General features: G+C 45.3%; 1 protein-coding gene across 1 annotated transcript in view; it reads left to right on the top strand.

Moving 5' to 3' along the window:
* The first annotated feature begins 82 nt into the window (after positions 1-82).
* The window catches only part of ASXL1 (additional sex combs like 1, transcriptional regulator), a 17,516-nt gene continuing 6,407 nt past the window's right edge, over positions 83-11,191 (top strand). The window contains exons 1-9 of the mRNA XM_008634138.2: positions 83-4,276; positions 7,353-7,461; positions 8,562-8,682; positions 8,757-8,851; positions 9,188-9,281; positions 9,557-9,709; positions 10,088-10,251; positions 10,349-10,445; positions 10,891-10,996. Of these exons, the coding sequence (XP_008632360.2) occupies positions 4,137-4,276; positions 7,353-7,461; positions 8,562-8,682; positions 8,757-8,851; positions 9,188-9,281; positions 9,557-9,709; positions 10,088-10,251; positions 10,349-10,445; positions 10,891-10,996 (1,079 nt within the window). The 5' untranslated portion in view covers positions 83-4,136. The remainder of the gene's footprint in view (positions 4,277-7,352; positions 7,462-8,561; positions 8,683-8,756; positions 8,852-9,187; positions 9,282-9,556; positions 9,710-10,087; positions 10,252-10,348; positions 10,446-10,890; positions 10,997-11,191) is intronic.

Here is an 11,191-nt window from a genome sequence, read left to right as displayed (position 1 = left end):
CACGGGAGGTGCCGTCCCGCAGCGGATCAGTGCGTGCCGGGCAGGGCTGCGGGAACGGTCCCGCTCATTCTCTTCCTTTCAAATGATTTAAAGCTCCATGGGAGGAACCGGAGCCTCCGGAGAGGGCACGGCCGCTGTCAAAAGTTTCCGGTTTAATTACCGAGGGTACGGATTCCTTCTGTGCGCCGGCAGCGCCCGAGGGCCGGTGGCGTGTGTCGGGCTGCCGGAGCAGCAGCTAGACTGAACAACCCTGAATCAGCCCGTATTTGGTCACTTTTGGGTTTAGGAGATATGGCCATGGAGATGTCTTAGTCCTTTTGTCTTAAAAAATCTCCTTGTTGATGGCTTCAACTTCCAAGCCTGGCTCTGCTCTGGTGGTGTCTGTGGGAATGCCATTGTCATTGGACCGTTGCAGTGGGAGGAAGGTGACTTCCCTCTGTGAAGCTGGATCTGTCTTGAACCCCAGTTATGAAGTAGGAAATCTAAAAAGAAGAATAACTTCAGTGTCTGTCAGTGAGCTAGTCAGAGGTTTGGTTTAAGGGCTGCGTGCCGAGGTGTCTAGGCTGGCTGTTTGCATTTGGGTGGAAGGAGCTGGTTCTCTCCTGGTGACCCAGTGACACAGGTACAGCAGTGCAGGGATGAAGTAAGGGATGATCCAGCTGCCTGGATGTGAACGGATCCTGCGTTTTCTCCCTGTAGCTGTGTCAGTGGTGTACAACTCGTGAGGGTACATGTGTTCCTCCTGTGTAGCCCATGGACTTCTGTAGAAATGGATTTACAGGGCTTGAGTGTGGCTTGTTTCCTTGTTTTGTCTGTTGTGTGTGTTTGTTTTGGTTTTGCCAGCCCAGGTTATGCACTGAAGCATGTAAACATTCAGAAGGAGCAGTGTGGGTGAGTCCAGTGAAGCTCATGTCTCGTACTGAGGATGTTCAGGATAAGTCTTGGTGCTTCTGAGTAAGATTTTTTTTGGCTATTGGAGTGTTTTCTTACTGCTTGCCAGGAAGAAACCTAATCAGACAAGCATCTGACTTCCAGCAACTTGCATCATCTTTTGTGTGTAAATGATAATATTTTAGACCCATGTGGCTTTGCTTGAAAAACTGGAGAAGGGCATAAGGCAGCCACTGTGGAACTTCACTGCAGGAGTCTGCTGGTCTCCTTCTCCATCCTGCATTTCTCCTTGGGATCCATGTTCTGTGAACCAGGTGTGTCACTGCAGGTGGCAGGGATGCTTTCCTGGTAGGTGACCCTGGGGGCAGAGGCTGTGCTATGTGACCTTGCACAAAGTCAGCTCATTCAAACATCCTGGGCTCTGACAGGTGAAAAAAATCAGTATTTATAGGCTGCCCAAAGCAGCCCATGTGACTGTGACTCTAAAGCAGTCACCTAATACACCTCATCATCCTCGTGTGATGGGGAAGGCATCTCTTCACACAGTTCTTCTCACCTGTCTTTTGGCCAGGACCTCAGGCACAGTGGTGCATGAGATGCCTAAGCCTCAACAGCATCTTAGAGCCATTGATGAACCAGAAATAGAACCATCTCATACTAGATTATCCACTTAGAGAGACCTAGAGTTGCGTAGCTGCACTTCCAGCTTGCAGGACTGATTGTAAATCCACTAAAAATAGATCTTTATTTCACACTAGTCTTACACATGCTCTCTGTCAAAATGCTTTTAATTTCCCTCTCTGACGTGTGCTGTGTATTTTGTATTCCTCTCAATGTTTCTGAGAGTCACAGGCAAAAGTGTTCTTCAGTGTTGCTCCTCCTACAGAGCCAAAACTCTGCATGTTCCATAAAACAAACCTTTAAAGATTCATCTGGATGCCCAAAGCCATGGCAGGATCCCACAAGTGCTGTCAGAGCTAGTTGACCAGTAAATTGAGGAAATGATGTAAACTTCCATGATTAGGGGCACAGGAACCCTCAGCTATCAGTGCTATAAATAGTGGAGGAGGGAAAATTCTGTTTTGGGGGTAAGGAATAGCCAGTGTTGAAGTTGTAGCTGTAAGGCTGATGTGGTGCTGGGAGTGTCAGGTTGGAGAGGGATAGAAGGGGCAGTGCTGGAGACTGGGGTTTGGTGTCTAAAGCTTGCAGGATCTTCTCTCCCCCAGTTCTTCCATTAAGTGCTCTGTACACTTAATACAGCTCTTGATTGGAAATTGTTCCCCTGAGCGTAGATTCTTTTATCTGTATGTAAATGCTCCTTTGTGCTCAGTTTTAGGCCACATACTTCACTTGCTGTGTCTGTCACTGGAGAGAGGTTTGAATAATTCCCTGATTTTTTGGAACAGACGTGTTGTATTTTGCGGATCTCACTGGGCTCAGGGGCAATGAGTTTCCCTGTGTCAGCTGTCTGCAGCCTTTGAGTGATGGGGTGACAGCTCAGGAGGGAGGCATGGAGACCTCATAACCTATGGAGAGAGGTAAAAGTGTGATGGGGCTGTATGGAATTTAATTAGTTTACTCTCTCTGAATATGGCTCATCACTTGCTTTGATTTTTCTCTACACTCTTCATGTTTTCATTGGGTTTTAACTCTAGTTAGTTCTTGAATTCCCTTCCCCATGAGGTTCTTATCTTATTCGCAGAAGCTTGTGAGCTTCAAGCATCTGCAAAATACCTGTTGGGTGGATATGATTTAAGAAATTCCATTTGTAGAATCAAGATTTAGATTGGAAGGACCTTAAAGATCATCTCGTTCCAGCCCCCTGCCACGTGCAGGGACAGCTTCCACTAGTCCAGGCTGCTCCAAGCCCCATCCAACCTGGCCTTATCACAACATACAGTTGAAGTGCAGAATTGCAGTTGGGTTTTTCATTACTTGTGGAGGGTGGAGATGGTTTGAGGTGCAAACGTTGCCCCGCACAGCTTTGGGATGATTTTGCACATGTCCGTTTGGCGTGGCTGCTGCAGTGACTCACTTCTAGATTTTGCTGATGGAAATGGGGCATCTGGGTCCTTCCTCTGGCTTCCCACACAAGTCAGACTGAGAGACAGCACCGTTTTGCTGACTTTAAAGTGTGGGGACAAATGACACCAGGGCTGTGCATTGTGTGGCCACAATGCTGGGGCAGTTTAGACCACGGTTATGATCAAAAAGTTCCTGAGTGAATTCCTGTTGCTGCTTTCCATGCCTGTTCCAGGCCATGGCCTGTGCCTGTCTCACCCTCTTTTTGCTCGTGGCCCCAGGTCTGTGGAGCTGGGTGCCTTTGCATTCCAAGAGCAGCACTGTCTGCTGCCGGGGAAGGCGCAGGAGCTGGCGCATGGTCGGCAGCTGTAGGGTAATCTGCTCCCAAAGAAACTGCGTGGTTTACATCTACTGCTGCTTATTTTTGCTCATTGTTTCCTGTTTATGTGGATAATCTTCTTATCCACAGAAATGTCCGGTCCTCTCTTTGAATCCTTGAGTTCTTGCTTCCAGCCATTTTGGAGCAGTAAGTTCCACAGGCTTTGAAAAAAATAAAGTAATAACCTCTTTACTTCTTCATTTATAAGTGACAATTCTATTATTGATATAATATATGAAAGGATGCATTGCTATTTTTTGTATTGCCTTTTAATATCTGATTTTCTTCATTTTATGTCAAAGGCAAGCACTCTTAAGTTTCTAGCCAGATTTTTTTTCCAAATCCTTTACTGTTATTTTGTCCTTTTCTGAATTCTGTCCTTCTCTGACATGAATTATGACTCTTAACTTGTGATTCCCTTCCTGGGATGGAGTGAAGATAAAATGAATGCAGTAATCTGAAGAAGGTACACTATTGGATTGTATGGCTGCACAGTAATACTTTTAGTGACAAAAAAATACTGGATGCTTTGTGGAGAGGTAGGAGAAGGTTTTACATCGTTAGAGGTCACTAACCACTGTTCAGTTTGGAAGGTTGATATGGCAGCAGCTCCATCTAATGTATAGTGAAGTCTGGTAAAGCTTCCACTGGGGTCAAGGCCAAATTCTGATGCTTTTTCTCCTCCATGTTTGTATTTTGGTTAATTAGGGAAGAGATGAAGGTAAAGCCTTTGTGGCTTTGATCCATGTTCACCAGGATCTTGAGGTAGCCTGAAATTTTACTGTGTGTCTTTGCAGGTGAAGCAAGTTCGAAGAGGCACATTACTGGGTCTGGGCCACAGCTGATGCAGGAGTTTTGGGAATGCAGAAGCCAATGCTGTAATGTCTTTCTGTCTTTTCAGGTGCTGGAAAATTACTCAGATGCTCCTATGACCCCAAAACAGATTCTGCAGGTCATAGAGGCTGAAGGTCTAAAGGAAATGAGGTTAGTATTGATGATTTTGTCTAAACCAGTGTGGAGCATGGGGGAGGCAGTGTATGAAGGCTGGTGTTGCTTCATACAGTTCTGCCTCATCCCCAGCCCACTTTGCTTCCCTTTTTCTCTTCTCAGCCTAGTAATTTGAGATGACAGTACAGACATTTATATACAGATTGTGAGGGGTTTTTTTCTCTGATAATAACTGGAAGATGTTCTTGGATTTTTTGATAATTTACAGAGTCCCTTCATCCATCTATTGTGAAATAAATGCTTCTTGCAGATCAGGCCCCTGCATTGTGCTGTACTTACCAGTCACTCACACAGTTCTCACATAAGTAGCTCCTAGCAGTTTCTGCTGTTGTGACCTGAGTTTGAGAACAGTTTAAATTTTATCTCCTCTGATGCTTCATTTCTAGAGCAGACATTATGTTTTAGAAGAGACAGGCTTTTTCATGTCACTGGCTTATGCTCAGTTTCTTGAGCACCAGGAGGGCACGGCTCACATCACATGGTTGTGGCTCTTGACATTATAGGGAGGAGATGCCCAACATGCCCATTGCAGAGTGGGTTTCATGTGGAAAAGAACCCGATGCAGAGCCTTGGAAAGGGCAGAAGTGGGAGACTGCTTTCCTTGGTTAAGTTCCTGTGAGCTTCCCTCTGTTTCCATGACAGTAGTAGAAATACAGAGTGTCTTGCAGCTCAAAGAAAGTGGGTAACTGTGATAGTCAAATGCCTCAGTTACTGCTACCTGGCAAAAAATAAAAAGGAAGTTTGACTACCAGAGACATGAAAAGCTGCTGTCCAGGGATGGACTTTGGGAAATCCAGATGCAAGGACTGTTTCTAGTCTTGCTTCTCCCTCCCTTTGTTTCTGTGGACGGTTTTTCACTGTGGTGTGTGCATTTCCTGAACCTGTACTTTACCTAACTACGGAAGGCAAACTGATTTCTTCTGGGACCTAAATGTTAGCTCGTTTTTGCACCTTGTTTGTGTGAAATCAGGAAACAGCTGGGGTGTTTTGAATAGTCAAAATCTGTGACATGTACGAAGGTGTTGGGTGTGGTACCTGCTGTTGTTTGGAGAGGCATGAGGCTGGTGTGTGCTGCTGCATCGGATTTGGAACTGTTGGAACACCCACCTTCCATGGGCTTACAAGAAGGCTGGAGAGGGACTTCTCACAGGGGCATGTAGTGATAGGACAAGGGACAATGGCCTTAAGGTGAAGGAGGATAGATTTAGATTGGATATAAGAAAGAAATTCTTCCCTGTGCGGGTGGTGAGATAATGGCACAGGGTGTCCAGAGAAGCTGTGGCTACTCCATCCTTGGAAGTTTCCAGGGCCAGGCTGGACATTGCTTAGTTCAACCTTATCTGGTGGAAGGTGTCCCTGCCCATGGCAGGGGGTTTGGAACAAGATGATCTTTAAGGTCCCTTCCAACCCAAACTATTTCATGATTTGGTGATGCTTGCTGAGATCTTCTCTGGTTTGGATGTGGGCAGTAGGGTCACAGCTCTGAGTAGAATTCAGACAGATTTTAATGAGGACCTTCATAGAGCTTTGCTTTAATCACTCTTCTACAACTCTCTCACATAAGTCCTGTTACCTAAGCAGGCAGTTGAAGATTTCTGTGCACAGGCAGTCCCCTGCCAGAGATAATATCAGGGCCCTTCACACACATAAATTATCCTGTGCTTTCCCAGTTTTTACAAGTGACCTGTCACAGCGTTTAAGTAAAGACCAGACTTTGGAACATGTGTCATGTTAAATCCCACAAAGCCAACTCATTCCTTTAAAGGTCGGTGGTTTCCCTTGGGATATCTGCTTTTCCTTCCCATGTCATTAATTCTCTGCTTTAAGAAAAGATTGTTTTCTTCAGAGCGTGATTGTTCGCAGAATAAAGGCAGTGAGCCTGCCTGGCCAAACGTGCAGCAGGCTTTGCTGGTGCTTGTATAGAAGCTCTTCCTGAAACTCCATTTCCTGAAGGAAATAGCTCAGTGCCTTGAGATGTTTTTCCTTCTGAATCAATCCTGAGGTGGGGCTCCCTGGTTTGGGGGTCACACTGCTCTCCTGGGAGGGCTGTGTTCCATACGGGGCACTGACATTCCCAGGAGCCAGCACCATGCTGAGTTTAGCTCCTGGCAGAGTTTTAACTGCTTGGTTTTTTTCTTGTTTCGGGGAAAATTACTTACTTTGCCATTTTAAGAGAGCTCTGTGGCTGGTGAGTGTGCTTGGAGTGTCTGGTAAACACAGAGGGGAAAGCACTGTCTAACAGGACAGAAGGCTGGAAATTTTGTTCACATGATCTAGAAGTGATACAGGGTAACTTTTCCTGTCACTGTGGCATGTGAAGAAATGTCCAAAACCCAAACACATACAGGGTGGAAACTGAAATTGTGCTATGTTTTTGATTTCAGAATGATTTTCTTTGAAATATTTTATCTCAGTCCAGTTTTCAGTTTCACTTTTACTAAGAATGCAGTCGATAGTGCTGTAATGTGTCTTCCAGACAACTTTCTTACTGTACATGTGGGACTTACTGGAAAACACCATATTACGTGGCACAGCAGTTCCATCAGTGTGAGCGTAGGATGGGGCTTTAACCAGGGAGTTATGTAGGACTTAACAAATGAGAACATCAGAGCCTTTGTATTGAGCTTTGCTCAAGCAGTTTGGTCTGTGACATATCAGGGAGACATTGCAGTAACACATGTGTGTACAGTTTGCTTACGTCTTTTTACTGCTGAATAAATCTGGGGGTTTTGTAAAATCAATCCAACACTGAAGGTTTCCAGGACAGAAGGGGAGGAAACAGGTAATAAAAGTTAGAAATGTCTGAAAACAGACGAGGGTAGCTTTAAAATTGGTCTCATGTTTCCTGTTCGCTGTGATGTGCAAGGCGGATGTACAGGTCAAAATGAAATCAGTGACACTGTTCCGACTGAAGTGCCTGTCCCATAAAGTTAATGGCATCACCTCTGTTCCCCTGATCAGCTAAAGGATGCCCATTTAACCAGATCTTTCAGGCTGTTTTTTTGATAATCCATTTCTTAAGCTATCTCCTTTCTTCCTTTCTCTGTTGCAGTGGCACGTCTCCCCTGGCCTGCCTCAATGCCATGCTCCACTCCAATTCCCGGGGAGGGGATGGGCTCTTTTACAAACTGCCTGGACGCATCAGCCTTTTCACACTGAAGGTAAATGCTGAGCTCTGCTCCCAGCTGAGGGCTTAGGGGTGAGTTCTGCTCCTTGTTCAGGACTGAGTGTTACTCTATCACTGAGCATCACGAGCAGTGAGATCATCATGTGAGAGAGGGTCTGGAATTCGTTATTTCCGTGGAGCTTGTACCTTTCAGCTCTATTCAGCCATCTATGATAAATTCCTTAAAAAAACCCTAACTGTTATTTCTTGAATTGCACAAGCAAGATGAATCCTCTTACTGCAGTGCCTGGTGTCCAGCTCAGGTGGCTGCTCATCAGAACAGACCCATGCACTCTCTTGCTGCCAGCCACCAGGGAAAAGAGCCAACCAAGGAATTGGTCCAAGAGCTTGTAGCGACAAGTAAAATCTTGATAGGAAAATGTATATTCATTCTTCTTGCTGCTTGATCTGTGTTCCACTACATTCCATGTTATTTAGCATCAGTATTTTCCTCAGATCTTGAAATCTCTCTGGAATACTTTTTTTTTATTTTATTGTTCCAGTAATGTTAAGTATTGAAAATGTTTCTGGTCTTGGGCTTTTCTTTTGCATTGTTTTGTGCTGTTGGATTCCCTGATAAATATCAACTTGATAGATCCCAGCTATTTAATTTCCATCATTTGTCTGCTGTTAGAAAATCTTGTTGAATTGACACATTTTGCTGAAAATAGATGGCATTGAAATGGCTTATATTGTACAAGTAGGAAATACATCTCCTAAGCTTGCTATCTTAGTGTTTGGCCACTCTGATGCTACTTATTCTTTCATAGTGAGATGCTTCTCTTTAATAGGAACTCATTGCTTGCAGAAAATTGTGACGTATTATGAACCTTCTTATTAAATTATTTATTATTAACCTGGTATTTTGGAGATGTATTACTTGTCTAGGAGGGGGATATTAAGTGTTCTTCGTTTAGGTGACTTCTGTTCCACTATGAGCCCAAATATACTTTAAAACGCCTTTCTGCATCAAGGATTAAAATAGGGAAAAAAATTTAGGTTCAAGTGTGTATAGGTTAAAGTTAACTGTCTGCTCCCATTGGTGTAGGTTTGGGAGGGAGGGCTGTAGCCACCCCAGTTCTGTTTCCCCTCTAGAAAGATGCCTTGCAGTGGTCCCGGAACCTGTCAGTGCCAGAAGGGGAGGAGCTGGAGGACACAGCAGATGCAGAAAGCTGTGGGTCCAACGAAGCCAGCACTGTGAGTGGTGACAATGATGGTAAGTGTCTGGTGACATTAACCTTAAACTCCAGGACCTACTTCTGTGTCTGACTGAGAGCCCATCTCTTTCAGTGTCTCTTGATGAAACTTCTTCTAATGCCTCGTGTTCCACTGAATCTCAGAGCAAGGGACCTGCTACCAGGGAGAGTTACAGAACCGCTTCCCAGGTAGGAAAAAGTGGGACTAATGGGAAGGGTGAAGCCTCTCAAGGGGAGCTTTCATTACTGTTGGAGTGGTATGACAGGGATTATTTGTGCACAAGTGCCTCAGAGAGAGTTACGAGGCTGTCTCCTTGGGCAAGAAGTGGCAGACTGGGGAGGGATCATGTATGGGAAGGCAATTTTGAATTCTCTGCTAGTCCTAAATGTAGTGTTGCCTGAAGATTCACCTAGGAGGAGCCAGGTAGCTCTTTAACTGAGGAACATGCTGCTTAGAATATTATTATACCCTTCCATAATGCCTTCATTCCTTTGTTTTGTTTTTGGTTTCTCTCTGGTCTGCAGACATCCAAACAGAAGAAAAAGACAGGTGTGATGCTGCCACGGGTGGTGTTAACCCCACTGAAAGTAAATGGGGCACACATGGAGTCTGCCTCGGGTGAGCATGGCTTTGGGGGGATCCTAGTGACATCACAGATCTCTCTCAGTCAGTCCCCAGTCATCTGTGTTTGCCTGAGGATTTCTGTAACACCTGCTGAGACTGAGTGATGCTGCACTGTGTGTATGCTTAACTCACTCAACATAGTTGGTACCTGGGCAATACCCTATAATAGCAGATTTGTTACTAACGGAGAATTCCTGTATGTTAAACCACTCTCCCAGTTGGGCTTTGACTGTTCTTTGCATATTTTTATGAACTTGTTTTGCTTTTAGGCTTCACAGGAAGGCACGCTGATGGGGAGAGCAGCAGCACATCCAGCAGCAGCAGCAGCTCCTTGGCCCTGTGCAAAACCAGCCTGCGCAGTAGGACAGAGATAAACAGGGATCCTCCACAGCTGCTGAGGGGCATCCGAAAGCCCACGGCAGGTACGTGCTCCTGGTTAAAGGCAGAAGGATAACTGGTGATGGTGAAGTCCAGGTGTATCTGAGAAGAGCACCAGGAGGCATTTGATGACCTGGGGTCACAAGCCAGGCTTTCCATCTTGAGTGTTAGTGATACAATTGTTTAAAAGTTTGCCTGGTCTGAAGAGCAGCATTGTGAATTGTACCTGAATATGGCTGAACTGTGACCTCTTGTCAGAATTCCAGATGTGTGTCTGTTAATTACTGTGTTGGAGAGTCCTGCAGTCTTTCTCATCTCCCTAGCTCCTTTTGCTGTTGTAGTTTGACATAAATTTCAGCCCATAATGCTGAAATACTTCTATACAACAATGTTAATTTTATTTGCCTGTCCTTAAACTCCAGGGCAGATGAAACGGAACAGGGGTGAGGATATTGACTTTGAAACCCCAGGCTCCATCCTTGTCAACACAAACCTGCGAGCGCTGATCAACTCCAGGACCTTTAATGCGCTTCCATCACACTTCCAGCAGCAGCTGCTTTACCTCCTGCCTGAAGTTGATAGACAGGTACAAGCACTCGGGTGTTTTCCCTTCCCTGATTACCTCTTCAGTGTGGAACAGCTGGAGCAGGTGAGTTCTGTTTGTCCTGGGTCTGTCCTGCTAGGTGGGGGCTGACGGGCTGATGCGCCTCAGCAGCAGCGCTCTGAACAACGAGTTCTTCACCCACGCTGCACAGAGCTGGAGGGAGCGGCTCGCTGACGGTGAGTGGCTTTGCTTTCCTGAGTGCCTGGGAAATAGGTGCTCATTTTGTAGGATTTTTGGGTTTGCTTTTACAGTTAATGAGCAGGAACTTAGTCCAGCTTTGTTGCATATCTATCTGTGTTGCACCCAACTTTTTTTTCTTTTTTTTCCCTTTAAAATCAAAGATATGATTTCTTCTGGTGCCATGGGACCTTCAGAATTAAGTGGTGAAGGTGTAAAGTAGTCCCAGACTTATTTTTCCTTAAATGGTGGCCTGTCTGTGAAAACACCATTTTTTCTGGAGCCACAGGTAGCACCTGGATCCAGAGGCAGGATGGGGAGCAGGGTGTTAACAGCAGGTCTGTCTTTCAAATATGCAGCTGCTGTACTGCTCAAACACTAGAGGTTGCATTTGCAGAATGAGTTTTGTTTGGAACTGAATTCCAGTCTCTTGCTTCCATGTAGGTGAATTCACCCATGAGATGCAAGTTCGAATCCGGCAGGAGATGGAAAAGGAAAAGAGAGTGGAGCAATGGAAAGAGAAGTTCTTTGAGGACTACTATGGACAAAAGTGAGAAATTTTACCATGTCTATACTGTTTTAGCCATGTTTATGCAGTTGGCAGAGTGTGTTTCTGTTTGTGGATACCTGAGCAGATGCAGCGTAAGCTCCTTGAAAAACACAGGTTGTGGGGTGAATCGTTCCAGGTGCTGGTCTGGGAAAATCCTTAGTGGAATTGGCTGGGTTTCGCAGAATTTTTTAGCCC

This window comes from Corvus brachyrhynchos, unplaced genomic scaffold (assembly GCF_000691975.1).
Source record: "Corvus brachyrhynchos isolate BGI_N302 unplaced genomic scaffold, ASM69197v1 scaffold10, whole genome shotgun sequence".
Taxonomy (NCBI): domain Eukaryota; kingdom Metazoa; phylum Chordata; class Aves; order Passeriformes; family Corvidae; genus Corvus; species Corvus brachyrhynchos.
This window is presented reverse-complemented; position numbering and strand designations above follow the sequence as displayed.